The 20,192-nt window shown below is 35.1% G+C and overlaps 1 protein-coding gene across 5 annotated transcripts in view; it reads right to left on the bottom strand.

Moving 5' to 3' along the window:
• RAPGEF6 (Rap guanine nucleotide exchange factor 6) overlaps positions 1-20,192 on the bottom strand; it is a 285,799-nt gene that overhangs the window by 155,355 nt on the left and 110,252 nt on the right. For all 5 annotated transcript variants that reach the window (XM_007473406.3, XM_007473405.3, XM_016431778.2 and 2 more), the window contains one exon: positions 17,374-17,517. In XM_007473406.3, coding sequence (XP_007473468.1) covers positions 17,374-17,517 — 144 coding nt within the window. The remainder of the gene's footprint in view (positions 1-17,373; positions 17,518-20,192) is intronic.

Raw genomic sequence — 20,192 nt, forward strand, 5'->3', positions numbered from 1 at the left:
CTCTCCCAACACCTTACTGGATAATTCCTCTAGTTGTCATCATCATTACTACTATAAATTCCTATCACATGATGGATATCCACTCTTCCAACCACTTCAATCTTACACTGAAAAAATGCACTTAAGGAGTATTTCCTCTCAGTGGCTAAAACAAGATGTAGTTTCCATTGGTAAAATGCACATCAACAGCAAGAAATAGCAAATTCTGAAGCAAGAAAATTTTATTATGAAAATGACCTGGTATACCAGAGGCTTATTTGGGGGGAAGGAGGCAAGTTGAAGGTAGAGTGCAAAGACAGAATCCTGAGGATCAGAGTTAAGGTAAAAGGTAAAAGAACCCTTTCTCCCCTCAAAAAAAAAATCTGATAAAGATTGTTATGTTACCCAAGAAGTAAGTTCCCTAAAACCCCTGAGAAAAGGACATGTGTGTATATGTATACACACAAAATGAGATCTGAATTTGAGATTTCATAATACTATTTTAAATACTGATACAATCATGAAAAGACAAAATTGTCATTAAGATAAATTCAATCACAAAGAAATGTTATCTAATTTCTAATTATTGCGGAGTATATTATTTGAGTTTCAAGCAATTGATAAGCAAACTATTGATTTCAAGTATACTGAACAGAAAATCCATTTCAACTACCATAACTATTATTTGCCAGAATTAAAGGAAAAATACATTAAGTAATAATGGTCAATAATCTTAGTGGATGAAATATGCTTTCCTGTTTTTACTGAAGATTAAAAAAAAATCCATATTTACTTTTTTTAAAAACCTTAAAATGTCAATAATATCAAGCAAATCTATGATAATGGAACTAATTACAACCAAAAATGTGAAAAGAAAAAGCTAAAAGAAGCCTCTCCCCCTTTGTTGACTATGTGCTGACTATAAACTTATAGCCCTTACAGATTAGCTGATGAAATGTTCATCTTATAACAGCATTTTAAAAGCTACTTTAGTACACATAGGATTCAATAGGATTCAATCCACTACCACGTGCAAGTGCATGTATTTTATAACTACTGTAAACAAAACCTCAATGATGGGGGGAGGGGGATCTAGTTCCTTCCAGCTTTGCCTGTAAGTGAAGATGACATCATCTTTTCCTTTTTTCTACCAATCAGCTCACAGTAACAGCCATTTCATGAAAGACCAACACCCACAATCTTCCAGGCTAACACAGCTGCTAAAAGAAACAAAGTAACCTAATTCTATATACCAAGATGTATCCAACCAACCTCCTTTTGACACTACATTCCACAGGTACCTTCATCAAAGATTTGCTTAACCTAATGCTCTAGAGACAAGAAGATAAGGAATCATTCTTCTAGAGAAAATGAAGGCTAGAGGTACCCCTCCTATACCTTATTTTAAAATTTTCCCAGACCCTTTTAATTTATTTGATCTGATTTTAGGAAAACATCAGCAGAAAAGGAATAGAAGACAAAAGCTGTAGGAAAGAAAAAAAAAGATATGTTCTGAATATCTAGGAAACATATATATGGTCTAGGCACTGTAAGAACATTTCCCCACCCTATCCTGGAATACTATAATACTTAAAATATAGCTATGATCAACTTATCTTCGTCTTAAAATTACAGTTACAACATAAATGAATATATGGTTTTAATAAATCTTAAAACTATAATGATATACACTGTTAGTACTAGAAAAGACCTTACATATTTCCCTTCATACCACTTAGAAACTGAGGCTCAAAGATGAGAAAGAACATGATGAAAATTACACAAACTGGTGGGAGAACTCATTCCCCTACATCTCCTAAATTTGAAAACTACTGTATTTTACTAAAGGTTGAGGTTTTTATTAAAAATTAAAATATAAAATGTTGCTGAAATTTTAACATTAATCTGTAAAACTAATAAATGGACCATTGGTCAGTGAATATAGTAATTTTCAAAAGAAAAAATGCAAACTGAAAACCACATGAAAATATGCTGAAGTTGTTTAATAATCAGAAATGTAAAAATCAAAACAACTTAAAATTTTTTTAATTTAAAATGTTTTGAGTGTCTAAAATATTTTTCTATTAAAGTGAACAGGTCTGAGTTCTCTACCTCCATTTCCAAGGTCAGCCACCAGTGGCTTCCAACCCAGGAGCTGTCAATTCAACAAACATGTAAAAAGGACCACAAGGGTGGATGGCACTGGGAATATAAAGAAAATCATAAACAGCCCCTGACTTCAAGTAGATCACAATTCAAAGGGAGTAGACAATCATATACCAAAAAAAAGTGTGTGAAATAAACTGAAGATCATCCAAAAAGGCACTAACATTAAGAAGAATGGGGGGGGGGGGGGGGAAGGTGTGGGAAAAGGCTTCAAACATTTTTATTTAAGGTTGAGTTTAAGTTGAGATTTGAAAGGAAAAGTCAGTGAAAATGCAAGTAGGAGATGGTATGTCCTCTGAGAAGAAGAGGAAGGGAAGAAGCATCCCTAAGTTTCAGAGCTCTTGGGCAACAGTGAGTAGAAGTAGTGAAAAGATAACAGGCTATTACAATAGCTCAGATGATAGCTTACTCTAACTAGAACCCCTGTCATCTTGGTGATTTCATAACTTTTAGATTTGTAAGCCAAACAGATCATTAAGGTTTTTAGGGGACAAAACATCTTGATAGGAACAACAGACTGCAACAATCTTTTTACTTGTCCACCACAGCCTGAGCCAGAAGATAAGATGGTGGCCTTATAATACAAAACGAAAGCAGGCATATTCTCTGTCCATCGGTCCTTCCACCCCCTCCCTCCACCCCCCCCTCCACCCCCTCTCTCTCAAACACACACAGGCTCGCATAAGAATATCCTTGTAGGATGTTTCTATATCTTAATGTAGTAATCCATATTACATGATATTTAGTTCTCAGAGTTTCAGAGTTAATGCAGTGACAGATCATGTCAAACCCATCATATCTAAAGATGCTTGCATCCAAATCAATCTAAGCATATGTTAACTGGGCAATCTTTTTTTTTTTTTTGGTAAATTGTATTACATTCAGCACCTACAAATTTGGACACTTGATTACAAACCCATGGTTTTTCTGCCAAGAAAAGAAAAAGCAACCATTAATTCCATATTCTGTTCACCACCTCCAACCAACAAAGGACTTTGTAGAAAGCTCCTAAACTGAACTTTTGAACAGTGTAATGGAAAATCCTTTAAAGGGCATTCACTCATTTGGACTTTGGTCTTCATTCAGTGGCATTCTGTCTATTGTCCTTTTGAAGACACGTGTATATTTGTTTTAAAAAGACTAGTTAAATAAAATATCTTCTTAAAATGAAGTTAAATTATTTTCAATAATCTACACATAAGACTTTGAGATTGGAATATGCCAGAAAATTTTACAAGCAGAGATCTTCTTAAGTTTCTATATTCTGTATATATTCTGTATATAACACACTCATTTATTCAGGATGACTGGGAAATAAAGTACTGTGGGACTTTGATAGTTCTAGTTAAATAAGAATATTGCCATAAACATGATATATCATAATTCATAAGGTATTTAACAATAAATTGTACTTAACATAATTTAATTATTATATCATTCTAGTAAAGCTTCAAGTATAGCACTACAGAGACTATTTTCTGAGGACCAACCCAGCTAAATTACAGAGGCACATCAAAAGTGAGTTGAATACCTCATGATCAATTTTTACCATGAAAACCTATGAAATGAAGAAAATTTTAAAATTTGCCTCAGTCCTATCTAGCCCCTTTCTATTTCTATGGTGATGGTGCCAGAATGGCAGGAAAAGAAGCACAGGGCACTAAGAAACAGATACTATGAACAAGTCACACAAGATGGGCAGACATGGAAGGATTTCAAACTACTTCATCAGAGGGAAATCACAAAAATGATGTAATTATAGATCCAGGTGAGCATTTTTATAAAACCCTAAATATGAAGTAATAAGGAAAATCAAAAGTCATTTAATAAAACCACCTCATTTTTCTGATGATTAAAGTGAAGTTTGGAGAGATTGAGTAACTTAGAATCAAGTCAAAATGCATTTGATCATTAAATGCATGTCACTATTATGAATCTCAGTTATTATACTACCAGTATCCAAGAAAGTATCAACAGAAAAATTTAATTGATATTTGTAATATGTTATTGTCTCATACCTCACTTCATCTTTACAATAGATATAAATGTGTGAAATGGGGCTCAGAGAAGTCAGTGATGTATCCCTGATCACAAGAAGCAGGATTCAAACTCAGACCTCTACTGGGTTTTCTAATTCATCTCCTTTCCCTTGATCTAATCTGTAATCTCTTCTACCTGGTTGCCTTTTCCAAAAGGCTACAAATACACCCCTTTCCCTCAACCTTCAGAAACTCTCCCAAAAAGTTGCCAGATGCTCAAACCAGTCTCTTAACTTTCTCCTTCATTTCTCGGCCAAACACCTAGAAAAAGCTGTCTTCTCACTCCTTAATCCTTAATAATGTGACTGCAAACCTAGTTATCCTCAGCTGAAAGTGCCTCTCTCTAAAGTCACCAAAGATCTCAATTATCAAATCTATTAGTCTTTCCTCACTTCTCATCCTTCTTAGCTTCTCCACAGCATGCCTCTAACAACCACTTTTCCTGCTAGATATTCTCCCTTGTGACACTGCCCTTTCTTGGTTCTCCTATCAAGTCCCCTTTTGATCTTTTTGCTGATTCATCATCCAAATCATACTCATTAAAAATTGAGTATACCCCAAAGTTCTGTCCTTGGCTTTAGCTTTCTGACTCTACACTCTTTCAGGTGACTTTGTCATCTAAGATAGGCTTAAATATAAATACTACACCAAAATGTAGACGAATCCAAGACATAAATTTAGCCAAGTCTCTCTACTAAACTCAAGTCTCACATTAATAAATGCCCACTATACATATCCAAATAGATGTTCTTCAAGTGTGTCAAAGTTAACAAAACTTGTGTCAAAAATAGAACTTCTGATACTTCCCCCAAAACCCACTTCTGTTCCCAACTTTTCTACTTTAATCAAAAAGTTCCAGTAATCCAGGTGTCCAATCTTGGAAACATCTTTGGTTCCTCAATCCCTTTTACTACACATATATAAAATTAGATGTAAATGCTTGTTTCAGCTTCCATTAAAAAAAAAAGCTATAAGATCCTTTCCTTTCTCTGTAGTCACACAGTCACTAACATAACTCATCACCTCTCACCTGAACTATTGCAACAGCCTTCATTCAAATTGTCTCCTTATCTCAATTCTCCCTACATAGCTGCCAAAGTGATTTTTCTTAAGTGCAAGTTTGAACATGCCATAATTCTGCTCAAACACTCCAGTACTCGATACATTATGGCACAATCGAATGTAATAGACTTTTCTACCAGCAGACCCAGGACAATCCAGAGGAATTTAGGAGAAAAAACACTATTCACATCCAGAGAAAGAACTGTGGAACCAGAAATGTGTTAGAAAAATATATGCCCAATCACATAGTGAGATAGGGATGTGATTATGGTTTTGATGTTAAAAGATCACTCTACTGCAAATATGAATAACATAGAAATAGGTGTTGAACAATGATGCATGTATAATCCAGTGGAACTGCTTGTAAGCTTCGGGAGGGAAGAGGACAGAGTGTGAAAGGGGGAATTATGAATCATGTAACTAGAAAACATGAATCACATAATTAGAAAAATATTCTAAATAAAAAAAAAATTTAAGATTCCAGTACTCCCTATTACCTCTACGATCAAATAAAAACTTGTGCATATGGCATTAAAAATTCTTCAAGTTGCATTACCCATTGCCAATTCATTTCACATTTACTAAGGTCTAGCCAAACTGGCCTTTTAATTATCTCTGTGCCTCAACATTGGTTATCTGTGTCTATAATAAACTCCCTCCTCACTATGCCTTGTGGAATTTTCCTTTAAATCTCAAGGATCCACTGGTTCTCCTCACTTATCGCCTTTCCCTTACTCCAATCTGATCTTTCCTACCTAGTTGTCTTTCCCTAAAGGTTACAAATACAGGCTACCTTCCCCATGAAGTCCTTCTTGATTGTACTCTCCTTAGCAACTATTATTTTCTTAAAGAGTTTCTTATACATTAGAACCTCATTTTATATTTGTCCCAAGACCTTTCACGAGTTAAATTGTACACAATAGTAAACCCTATTATTTAGTGTTTTTTATAAACAAACATACCTAGGTACTTTATGACTTTTCTTAGGCTTATCAGCACTACCAGCATCACTACTCTTGTACTTCAGGGCCACTTTAATAGCTAAAGAGTGTTCATGAAAGAAAGAGAAGCACTGCTGTGACACAGACACTACTTAGTATAAGCAAAAGTTCGAGAGAAAGACTGATGTCTAACAAATTAATGTTTGGCACAAAACAATGTTGTGATTCATACTTCTCAGAGCATATATAAGAATGAGCATAATTGGGAGAATTATAGCAAGGCTTGACTCCACTTGGGAAATTTGGGGCAGCTTTAGTATAGAATTATTTTTATTTTACATATTTTTCTGGCTTAATTTTTTTTCTATTGCCAATCATATATACTTGAATTTGCACATGTAGAAGTTGAGTAAAACAAGATCCAAATTTATTTATTTATGTATATGTTGCTTTCTTTTTTAATCATAAGTACCTTGAGAGCAGAGATTATTTTTTTGCATCCCCAGCATCTAGCACAATACTAAATGATTAACTGACTTGGAGTCTAGCACCTTCCATTCCCCCACAATGCTCTCTAATAAGATAAAAATATGTGATGACTTAATTTTATATCTAATAATAATTCTATTATTAAGAAAGTATTTTTGAATAAAAACCACTTGTTTCTAGACATTTCAAAGCAAGCAGGCTGCACAGTGTACTGTTTGAGTATTATCAAGTATTATCAAGTTTTATGAAACCAGAAGTAAATAGGTTTTTGTACTTGACTCAGATAGATACAGATAGAGATGATAGAAATAGAGATAGAGATAGAGATAGAGATAGAGACAGAGACAGAGACAGAGACAGACAGACAGCTTTGCTTTTTAAATCTGAACAATATCATATTTAATACGGGATAAACCTCAATAGGTGGGAAATGAAGCAGGAAAGAAAAGGGTATAATTTTGTACACAATGTAATACCTGAAATCGTAAAAATAAACAGTCATGTTTTTCCCTTTGGTTTTCAAGATTTTGAGTTTTGAAGGGTAGCTGGGACGCTCAGTAGATAGACAGCCAGACCTGGAGAAAGGAGGTCCTTTGTTCAAATATGACCTTAAAACACTTCCTGTCTGTGTGACCCTGGGCAAGTCACTTATTTTTGCATGACACTTTACCACTCTTCTGCCTTGGAACTGATACTTAATAGTGATTCTAAACAGAAGGTAAGAGTTAAAAAAAAAAAAGAACCTGGCTTTTAAAATTTTAGGAAATTGCACTGTGTTGGTTTATATGGTTGGATCACTTAAAACATTTTGAAATGAATAAACAATGGTAAGAGTCAGAAGAAAGAAGTGTAGCACTACCTGCAAGCAGCCTGAATCAACCCTCTATAATGAGTATTATTGTGTTCTGCTTTCCAGTGCTTTAAATTTAATCTTAAACAATTAAATGAATCTAACTAATACTCCTGAGTGCTACTCGGCCACAAGCTGTCCTTAGTTTTTCCCAGGCTTCTACATTAGCTGCCATGATTTCTAAATGATCACTAAAGTGCTATCAAGAAATTTAGTGAAAGAGACCTGTAGAAACCAGATGTAGTATAAAAATATGATACATCCTCTGGGAAGGATAGAGAAAAGGAGGGAGAGAAAGCAAGTCAAGGCGGGCACTTAAGAGAAGCAGTCATCACAACTAAGGTGATGTAAGCTTCTAAAATTAGAAGCAGTAAAACTGAAGGAATAATAAAAAGCAGAGATTCAATTTTCCCTACAATCTTTGTGGCTGCACAAAACATTTTTTTCCAGCTGTTGTGTTAGCTATGAAAGGGTCATCTTTCACAAAGATATATCATTAGGACATTGATAAATTAAATATGAATGTAGGCTTATTTTTCAAAAATTAAAGCAGAAAATTGTTCTTATTGTTGAGTTTTTAAATCCTTCTTTTGTAAAATTTTTAAATTTTAAATTAAAACAGGTATCTTCAAATTTTTTATCCTATTAAAGATTGCTAATTGTAATCTAATCAGATTTCTAACTTGTGATTTCTTTAGTATTTACTACAAAAGTAAAGTACATCAGTGCCATCTGATGCAATTTTTAAAAAAAAAGTAGTTTCTAACAAACTAGTCTTCATTTCTATATACAAATTATGAAAATATTTAAAGCAAAGAGCATGTCCTAGGGCAGAATCCTGGTGAAATCCAGTGAATTCGTATGATAGAATTTACTTGGCTGAGGATAAGTACCTCAAACATATCTAATCCCTCTAAAACCAAACAAAAGTGATATAATAAAATAATGTATTCCAAATTAAAATTCTTACAATTAGGGCTCTGAGATTATATAAGATAAATGCCTTACTTTATCAATTCTTAGAATTTGTTTACTTAAAATTATGTTTTAAATGTTTTTTTTTTTAATTCCCATGTTTTACAACTGCTTGATTACATGGGTCAAGGGGGATATAATTGGGGATATAGACTCTAAATGATCATCCTAAGTGCAAACATCAGCAACATGGAAATAGGTTCTGATCAAGAACACATGTAATATCCCAGTAGAATTGTGCGTCGGCTATGGGTGGAGGGGAGGGAGGGAAAGAATATGATTCTTGTAACCAAAGAATAATGATCTAAATTGACGAAACAACGTTAAAATTAAACTGGGAAAAAAATACAAATAAAAAATAAGTTGAATTCCCATGTTTTAAAAATTATTTAAAAATAAAAATGCCATATGTCTCATAACTATAGTGTAACTCTAAGGCATACTCAAATAAAACTCAGTCACTGTGTCGGTTAACTTTAATTAAAAATATTTAAAATGAAGAATTGAATGAGAGAATGAGGGTAGTGCAAGTTAAAGAGAAATGACTTGGGCAAAATCACAATTTTTTAAAATTTAATTTAAAGAACACATTTTTCATAAAACCAAAACTTGACAAAGGAATTAGGTCATAAACTCTAACTCAAAACTTTAATATTTCAATGGATCTGAGAATTTAACACTGAAAGTATCTGTACCTCTCTAAGAGACTGCAATTCATTTAATTTCTCCTCAAATCATCCAAAGTGCCTTTCTTCTGAATCTTTTTGTTTTGTGAGTACCAAAAGTAGAGCTAGACCATTGGTTATGGTCAGTACCTCAATATTCTTTCCTAAAGGTCAATAGAATCATCAAAAAAAGAAACTCCATCAAAAAAAAAATCAATTGAACCCTACACTCTTCCTCTATTCTTGAATCCTTTTCCTCACCTTTTATTACTACCCATTCATGATTTTGATAGACGTAGAATCAAGGAGACCTGAATTTGAAATCCAGTCTCAGACACTTAACTACCTATGTGACAAGGAACAAGCCACTTAACTTGTCTGCTCCAGCTTACTTCTTTCCAAATGAGGATAATATTAGCAAATACCTCCCAGGGTTGTTGTGAGGATAAAACAACTTGTAAAACATTTTGCTAATTACTATCATCACCATCTTATCACTGAATAGCGATATCAATTCACTACCAACAGTACACATCTATATGTCCATTTTCTAGAGCCCCTCCAAGATTGCCATTTTCCTTTACTGTCAACTACTAATAAGATGGGCATGAGGCAGACCCTCAGAGTTGCAGTTCTCTTACTTTTGGAGACTTAGGAATTTTTTAATATGATTTTTAGATAGCCTGGATTTCATTCTCTGAGACTTTTTTTTCCCTTGCCTGTTCCTATCTTTTAACCATTTGTCAGTCCATGAATGGCTTTTATAAAGTTGAGTTAGTTGCTTATATATTTTAGAAATAAATCCTTTACCAGAGAAGCTTGTTGCAGAGATTTTTTTCTATGAGCAGCTTTTCCAAATCTTTCCAAAGCTGACCTGCCTGATCACAAATATGGCTTACCCCCATATAAAAAGTCAGGTCCCTAGGACTTTCACTTGATCCTTGCTTATCAGTCAAGTCCATAGACTAGATAACTGCTCTACTGTCATGTACCACCTTCTCCTCCCCTCACCGTGCTTATTCACCTCATTCTTAAATACAGATAACTTAAATAATATCCTCTTTTCTGCTATGTAGGGTGTGACAATCTTACTGTCCTGTGGTTCTACTCAAAATTCTTGTGATTTTTGGCCTAAACTCTCTTCCCTGACCACCATTCTCTTCTCTCTCATATCTATTTATGGCAGTCCCATCTTTCCAGTGACTCCACCGTACATTACAATTCCACTGCATCCTCTGGAACCTCTTTATTAACTAACCTCTGTACTTCCTCCTCAACCCCAAAAGTACTTTATATGTATTTCAGTTTACTTATAGGTAAACTCCAATAAAATATAAATTTTTGAGGTTTAGGAGTATTTCCTTTTGTCATTATTTCTTGGTGCCTAGCACAGAGTATGGCACATAATAAATGCATGGTTAATTGAAAATGGTGCCCCCAAATCATCATCTTTCTGCCTCCCTCCTCCTGCAAAGGGTCTCAGTTTCAGCCTAAGACTATCAGGACACTAGTTATAAGTTACTTTTTATTCCTTACTCAACACACTCAAAATTCTTTCAAAATAATCCCCATTTATTCTTCTTTTGTTTAGACTAATCTGATGAAGAGGTAGGCCCTCTTCCTAACATGGCCAATCCTTCTCTATTTGTGCCCTTGATCTCATCCTTTCTCATCTCTTCCAGAAATTTGATCTGCTGTCTTCTACATCTCTCTTTCAGTTCAATCTTTATATTTTTATGGATTCCTTCCCTGCTACCTACAAAAATAGGCAACATTCAAATAAAAAAAAAACTTTCAATGAATCCTGTTATCTCAAGCTGTTGACGACAATTCTCTGTCCCTTCACAAAATAATTAGATTCTTTATTCTATTTCCTAACTTGCACTACTTCTCAAACCCTTGTAAATAGGTTCCCAATTAAGCCACCTAATGCAAAGTGATAAAAAAAAAATTGTCTTGGCTCCTTTTATTATGAATTTGAATAGAAAAAGGACATTTTCCATACACATAGAACACAAAAAAGATGATTCTACAAGAAATCATTTCTCTCCGTTTCCCCACCACTATAGTCATTACCCTTACTTAGTACAATAAATCCTTATTATCCCTCACCTGAACTACTGCAACAGCCCGCAAATTGGTCTCCCTTTCGCAGGTCTCTCTCTCTTCATTAATGCTCCATACGGTTTCCGAAGTGTTTTTCTTAATATGCAAAGCTGATCATGTCACTCCTCTGACTAATAATCTCCAGTGGCTCCCTATTACCTTGAGCATCAAATACAAACTACTCTGGCATTTAAAGCCATTCACAGTTTGCCCCAATACAGCTTTCCAGCTTTGTTACAATTCAGCCAAACTGGTGTTGCTATTCCTCATGTATGATCATCTCTATGCATCTGAAATGAATGCCCCTAATGCACAGAATATAAAATTCTATTCAAGAATCTCTAGTTTCCTTCAAGTGCTCAAATGGCTTCTCTTACATGATTCTCCCCTCTCCTGCTGTTAATGGTTCACTCCTTCATTACCGTCTATTAATTTTGTACATAATTTGTATTTACTTATGTATATATGTTACTTCCAAAATAGAATATAAGGTCCTTGAAGGAGGAAATGTTTCAACTCTGTGTCCTTGTTTCATTATGATATATCTCAATGCCTATTGCATAGTAGTTGTATAACAAATGCTTGTTGATTCACTATTTCTCTTTAGAAAAACTTGGTAAACAACAAAAGTGCCAAGTAATATATACTCTCAATCATAATTACCTAAGTGTGAGGTTTTTTTAAACTATTCCTGAGGAAATGTACTTAGTGTATGAGAGCAGGGAGTAGTGATATCCAGGTGTTAGTATCTGTCATGTCAAAATAAAATATACCCAATTTTTTAAAAAGAAACAAATTGTAGCTCAGTGGATTGAGAGCCAGGCCTAGAGATGGGAGGTCCTGGGTTCAAATCTGGCCTCAGACACTTCCCAGCTGTGTGACCCTGGGCAAGTCACTTGACCCCCATTGCCCAGCCCTTACCACTCTTCTGCCTTGGAGCCAATACACAGTACTGATTCCAAGACGAAAGGTAAGGGTTTAAAAAAAATAAAAAAGGAAAAGAAAAAGAAACAAATTATGACTATCCAACTAGAAAAAAATTCCATTTTTCTAATAATCAGAGAAATAAGAATTTAGGATATTAATTATACCAATCCACTTACCAAAAATAGTTCAACAAGATAAAATTCAAAACTAGCCATGCTGTAGAAAAAAGGAATGCTACAAGTTACCTGATTCTGAAACCATGGACAGGTGTTCTCTTTTTAGAAAGCAATTTGGAATTATTAGTTACAAAAGTGTTCACACCCTATGACTCAATGAACTAACCACTAGCACTATATGTTAAGATTACTGCCTGTGAAAAAAATTTTATAAAAATACTTATAACAATATTATTTATAATAACAAAGAACCTAGAAACTAGAGGGGTTTCTAGGGATTTGAAAAGTCAAACACACGAATATAACAGACCATTCCTGTGCCATAAGAAAGGTCAAATGTTATATACCACAGACACAGCTTACCTTCACATAATAATAAAGTATTATGGCACAATTTTATTGCAAGAGAAAAAATAGACCAGCATTATGTATCTCAAGTGAGTACTATTACTCATAAAAGGGTCAGCTACATATTTTAAAGATGCCATTTTGCAAAATTCTTTTTTTGAAACTTCCCCTCTGAGACAATTTATAAAGCACAAAAGAAAACAGTTGACTTTTTTATAACCCCTTCTTCCTTTTTGTGTCTCTTTCCACTCTGATTCAATAAACGATCTTATCTTCTTATATATACTTCACTTTTAGAAGTATCAAAAATTTAAATCCCCCTCTGAAAAAGTAAACACTACTACCATCATAGAGAATGTCCACAATTATGAAATATTAGAATCTAGTTCCTTAAAGGAAGAGAATGTATTACTATACAATTTTATAGTCCTGGTACCTAGTACCTTATACATATTGGCTTCTTAGTTTAAAAAAAATTTAGTAAAACTTAATATACTATAAAGGCAAACCAGAAAGCTGTGTGAACAAACATATATCTCAAGAAGATAACATAATAAATCTGATCTCATCAATGAGTCTATCCTGAAAATATAGAATGCAACTTAAGCATGCCTTCTTATTCCCAGATAGTAGAATCATGAGAAATGAGCAAAGTCAAATTTTGGCATTAAAGGTCTTCAAATAAAGAGACTGGGTGACCTTTTTTCCTTTGCTTTCCAAACATTACTGGTATATTTTCTTTCACATCATATATCTCCTCCTCTTTTATGATTTAAGATCAGAGTCAATAAGCATAAATTAAGTACCTACTATGCTACAAGAAGGGGTAGATACAATGACACTGTGGGATAAAGTGCCAGATCCAAAGTTAGCAGGACTGATTTTTCTGGCCTCAGATATGTGACCCTAAGCAAGTCACTTAACACCATTTGCCCCAGTTTTCTCATGAGTAAAAAATGAACTAGAGAAGGATATGGCAAACCACTCTAGTATCATTGCCAAGATAACCCCAAATGGGATCATAAAGAGTTAAACACAACTGAAACAAATAAACAACAACAAAATGCTGCAGGCACTGTTCTAAGTTCAGAAAATACAAAGAATGGTAGAAGAGAGTTCTTGCTCTAAAGGAGCTCAAAATCAAATGGGGAACATAAAAGTTAAAAAGAAGCTGAAGGGGAAACAGAGAAATGGCTGTCCATGGACATTATGAAGCATGCAGCCAGGGTGGGAAATGACCTGAGGATATATGAGTTTCTGACTGGATTTCACCTTGCAAAATGATGAATTTCTGGAGATGATGAAGTCCAAAAAAAGCAGTTGGGGTAAGAAATGATAAGGAAAATACATTCAGTGCCTATTTAAATGGTGGAAGATCAGAGAAGAATTCCTAGATGTCCACCTCCCACCCTTTAGAGGCAAAAGGTACTAGGATGTGAGAATTTCTGAGCTGATTTCATTTTGAAAAATAAGATTCTAAAAATGAAATCTAGGGAAATAGTTATCTGGGAAATGAAAAGAATTCCCTGAGAGCCATCATTAAATATAGTAAAGGATCTTTGACATATTCTCCAATGACCGTTTTCCACCCTCTCCAATAAGAAAGAGGGGACAAGGCTCAGTGGTAGGGGATGATGATATCTTTTATAATACATTCTACTTTGAAACTTAAAATATACTATAGCTTGCATATATGCCCACCATGCCCACCTCCACTGCCAGGAAGCCTGAAATTTAATTTTTTTGGAGATAGCAGTATTCTATAATTTTCAGCCACACAGGACCACTGAAATAAACAACAGACTTATTAAGAGCCTACTATATGTCTAGAACTGTATTAGGAGTACAAATGCAAAGAATGAAACAATCTTTACTTATCTAGAACATCTCTTCCCAAACCTTAGCCATGAATTATTTGTGTAGATAAAAACCACTCACCAGCAGGCCTGTCCTCTTCAAGCTCATCCTACCCCATATCCCATTTTACATGCATACATTTCCTGACAAAGGGGGACAGAAAGAAAAAAAGATGTGTGTGGTGCAGGATGCAGAGCTCTCTCTCCAATGGTGCTTTGGGGGGAAGACAGTCTTGATAGAGAGCTACAGGTGGATGCTGTGCAATCCAGGGCTTTTGCAGACTTTAGCATCTTTGAGCTTCGGATTTGGGCTTCCTGATTCGGCTTAGGGTATCTTCGCTAGGTGATATTTTCTGTCTTCTTCCTACATTTCCCTCTTTTTACTTTATCTCCATTTTGATTAAAAGCTTGAATCAATAACTAAATAATAATGGGTATCACATGTTCTAGTGTTAACTAATACTGAGGCTAATAAGGAATTCCCTCTTCAGAAAGTAATTCCCATCTCTATGTCTTGTAAACCTTAAAATTTCTTAGACTTATAAATGTTGGAAATTTCACCATTGGGAAATTTCATACTTGGAAATTTCCTACTGATAGTCTATTGGAATGTGAACCCCCCCCCCCCCCCGGCATGGGAGGGTCCTTCTCCTCCCTACTTAAGATTACTTTAGGACAGAAACCTTTTGCTGAACAATGGAAAGGGCTTTGACCTATGCTTAAGCATAGAACAGGAAGTTCTTTGAGTCATGATTGATTTTAGAATTGATACAATAGAGATACTTGGAATGACAGAACCAGGTCTTGGAACTTACAATCTCCACCCTACTCAGTCCTAACAGGATTTAGGAAGGGCTGCAGCATAGATCAAAATTTAAGTATTTGAGAATACGACCTTCAACAGACATGTGCAAAGGGGCAGACCTCTGGGCGGTCCTGGGTTAAGCTAGAGCCACTATTGGCACAGGGAAGACATGGACAGTGATTGGTAGATGTGAGAACTGAGGTGAGGGAACTGAGATGGTTTCCTTAAAGAGAGAGGGGTCTGAGGACTGAGGGGAGGTTGGAGAGGTTGTGCTCTGAGAGGTTGTGCTCTGAGAAGCTTGCTCTGAAGGAGGCTGGAGGTAGAGGCCCCTGAGACTGTTTTTCCATTTTGGTCACGTGAGTGATAGGGACTGATCTCTTTTCTTTGTCTCAGCTATCTAAGGGCTTGGGCCTTTTGGTCCTTTTGGCCCAGCCTAAACAGAGGGGGTATTTAAGCCCTATTCCTCTCTCCCTCTCTCCCTCTCTCCCCCCCCCCCTCTCTCTACCTTTCTTCCTCCTGTTTGTAATTAAACTCCATAAAAGGCTGATGGCTGACTTGAGTTTTCATTTAGGAATTACATAGCTGAATTCCTTGGCGACCTTAAATTAATATATATCAGTCTTTTAAAATGATTTCCTTGTCACAGTCTGCAGTCTATCCCTCAAGCCTAAAGTGTTTGCTTTCATCTGCATTTTTTCCTAGAACCCCACGCTTCCTTCAAAGCTCAGTTCAAGCACCACCTCCTTCATTTGATTGTCAATTTATTATCACACTCCCAAATACACTGTATATTTATTCTGCAACTATCCCATAAATTATGAATATACTACATACTTTGGTAAAACGTGAGCTGAGTTCACCCTTTTTTGTACCTGTACTAGTTTCTGGAACATAAGGGGTGCTTAATAAATGCTTATAGATTATTAAATTAACTTTCTAACATATTTTTGCATATTTCATGAATTATCATTGATATATTTTAAGTCAATAGTTGAAATCTAAGCTATGTACTATGTATTAGCCAGAAGCAAAGCTTATTCTAATAGTTGACACAAAAAATAAACGCAAATAAAATAGAATATTTCTCTATCCTATCCCATACTTAGTCTTTAGAAAATTGAGCTTCCTGCCTGTTTTTAGAATATCTCCAATGCTCTAGTAGCCAAAGAACTCATCTATTATTCTACAAATCAAAAGCATTTCTGAGGATGATATTCATCAGAACAAACTCACCTTTAAAAGTTACCCTAAATGCAAAAACATAGACTTAGATCTTTCAAGTAAAAAAAAAAAGGAAGCCTGACACTTCAATACTATGTAAGAATTAGAAATATCACAAACATGGCACCTTTTTTCTAGAGCAGTTTGAGATAAGAGACTGATGTTAAGGAAAGAGAGAAAGATGGTAATTAAATCCATGGGAGGCAATGAGATCATCAAGTGAAGAGAAGAAGACCTGAGGGATACCTACAGACAGAGGGAAGAGAATCTAGAGAATGAAGGATCAGATAGGTAGGAAGTGAACAAAGGAAAAGGGATGTCCCAAAAATGTAAAAAAGAATAAAGTTATCAAGGAGGAGAAAGTAATCAACAGTGTGAAACACTGCAGAGAAATCAATGAAAATGAGGACTCAGAAAAGGTCACTGAGTTCATTAGAATATCATTAAATAAATTTGAAGAGAGTAGTTTCAGTGAAGTGATAAAATAATATACTAGATTGTAGGGGATTAAGAAAATAGGAGAGAAAATGGAGGCACTGACTAGAGATGGTTTTTTCAAGGAGTTTAGCTGAAAGAGCTGAAGAGATATATAGCATGGTAAATTAGGTAGGTTGGAAGGATCAGATGAGGATTTTTTTCTGGTTGGGAGAAACATAGACAATATACAGTAGGACTTATGCAAGTAATCTTTAATTTATTCTGATATTTAAAAAAAACTAGTATCCCAAAAAAACTGAAATCAGAATGATATGATGGAAGCATACTTACAGTAAAGTAAGTATTAGCATCCACATTGTCAGTGATTGTCTGTCTTTCTCCCCGGTGGTTAATTTTTCTAAATCTTCTTCGAGATTGTCTTCCAGCAATTTCTCTTTGGAGGAGGTCTTCTTCATTATCTTTGGAATTCTCTACCTGAAATACATGTTAGAACTCCTGGTTAAACATCCATTTTTTCCATATCACTGAAAATCTATGGAGTATTAAAAAGCTCATGAGAGATATATGTAACTTGCTGTGACCCAGTAAGTTACCATAAGAAAGGAGGTTATGTACTTTTGTACTCACTACTTCAATAAATTCTGAATTGACATGAGCAGGAGGCCACAGTCTCCTTTCAGAAAACTGATTTTCTCGTTCTCTGTAACTGAACCTACATTCTAGAATTACAATTAGCAAATATAATTATAAACTGCTTGATAACATCTATTTTATTTAACCAACATATTTTTAGTATATCACTAGATAGTATATCACTAGAATAAAAATAAAATACTAAAAATAAAAAAGATGTTCAAAATGCCCCCATACTGTCTATATAATCACATATTTAACAAAGGTTTACTTAATTTTTATACTTATTCAAGTCACAGAATACCAGTAAGTATTAAGCAAAATTGATTGGAAAATTCACTTTCACTCTACTGTCACAGCATCTACTACATCTTTGATGCTTTCTATAACCCACTAAAGGTTAAAGCTCAGTAGCAGAGCAAATAACACAACATTCCCATGAAAACCTTTTCTATGTTCAAGCTTTGTACCCTACTCCTGGAACTTAAGTCTTTTGGAATAATCTAAGGTCACATGGAATTATCTTCTTTCAAATACCCTTCAAAGTTCTTCTATATCATCACTTGGTTTCTCCTGACCCTTCTTTTCAAGAATAATCCTTTCACCCACATCCTTGATTTTAACCAATTCCCATTCCCTCATGAACCAAGCAGCAAAGGCTAAAGCCTCTTTATAATGTCCCTCTCCAAAGTCTCCATAGTCATCTTCTACTCAGTTCTCAACAACCCTTATCTCTACACATTTCCGTCTGAAAATACTGACCATAAAACAGCCCTAAATGAGTTATGTGTTTGTCTACCTTTGTTACACTCTGAAGTTCTATGCAAGCACAGGTCATGTATCATTATATACCATCCCATTCTGAATGCAATGCAATGACTTACAGACAAAAGGCATAAATTAATATATCTGATGAATTAAATAATGATCACATTGTTACTATTTCAGATAGTTCATTTTACTTATTTAAACCCATACCTTCTGACTTAGAATAGATACTAAGTATCAGTTCCAAGCAAAGTGCAATAAATTCCAAGTAAGAAGATTCCAAATCAGTTCCAATTTAAGAGCATCAGCTAGACAACTGGTCACACATCTAGGAAATGCCTGAGATCATATTTGAAGCCAGGTCCTCCTAACTCCATTGATCCACAGAACTGCCCCTAACACCATTTATTTTAGATCACATGTTTAAATTTCTAAGTAAATAAAACAAATATTTGTGCAACGGGTATTCTGCAAGTTAAAAAATACTAAACCATATCAATTTTCATTCAACAATGACCTAATTTAAAAGTTTTCATACATAAGCATAACAGTTTAGATACTGTTAAAATGATATATCATGGGTTCATATATTTTATCACATTTACAGTGTAAACCTTAAAATTTCTTAGACTTATAAATGTTGGAAATTTCACCATTGGGAAATTTCATACTTGAAAATTTTCCTACTGATAGTCTATTGGAATGTGAACCCTCTTGGCATGGGAGGGTCTTTCTCCTCCCTACTTAAGATTACTTTAGGACAGAAACCTTTTGCTGAACAATGGAAAGGGCTTTGACCTATGCTTAAGCATAGAACAGGAAGTTCTTTGAGTCATGATTGATTTTAGAATTGATACAATAGAGATACTTGGAATGACAGAACCAGGTCTTAGAACTTACAATCTCCACCCTGCTCAGGGTAACAGGATTTAGGAAGGGCTGCAGCAAAGGATCAAGATTTAATTATTTGAGAATATGACCTTCAACAGACATGTGCAAAGCCACAGACCTCTGGGCGGTCCTGGGTTAAGCTAGAGTCACCATTGGCATAGGGAAGACATGGACAGTGATTGGTAGATGTGAGAACTGAGGGGAGGGAACTTGGATGGTTTCCTTAAAGATAGCGGGGTCTGAGGACTGAGGGGAGGCTGGAGAGGTTGTGCTCTGAGAAGCTTGCTCTGAAGGAAGGTGGAGGTGGAGGCCCCTGAGACTGACACACTCACTCTCTCACTCTCACTCCATCTCTCTCTCTCTCTCTCTCTCTCTCTCTCTCTCTCTCTCTCTCTCTCTCTCTCTCTCTCTCTCTCTCTCTCTCTCTCTCTCTCTCTCTCTCTCTCTCTCCTCTTCCTCCTGTTTGTAATTAAACTCCATAAAAGATTGACTGCTGACTTCAGTTTTCATTAAAGAATTACATAGCTGAATTCCTTGGCGACCTTAAATTAATATATATCAGTCTTTTAAAGTGATTTCCTTGTCACAACAGACAGATAGGCCACAGACAGACACATGAAAAACGCAGAGACAAAGACAGAAAAGTAGAGTACATATTAAGTACTTTCTGTTGTCAGGTACTGCGGTCAACACAAAGGATAAAGAAAGCAGCAAAAGACTATCTCTGCTCTCAAGAAGCTCACTATCTAACAGTATTACAAATAAGCAAACATATGTACAAACCATATATATATATGATGAATAGCAAGTAGTCAAAGGAGAGCATTAGAAGTAAGAGTAATTAGTTAGCGTTTCCT

Source organism: Monodelphis domestica, chromosome 1 (genome assembly GCF_027887165.1).
Source record: "Monodelphis domestica isolate mMonDom1 chromosome 1, mMonDom1.pri, whole genome shotgun sequence".
Taxonomy (NCBI): Eukaryota; Metazoa; Chordata; class Mammalia; order Didelphimorphia; family Didelphidae; genus Monodelphis; species Monodelphis domestica.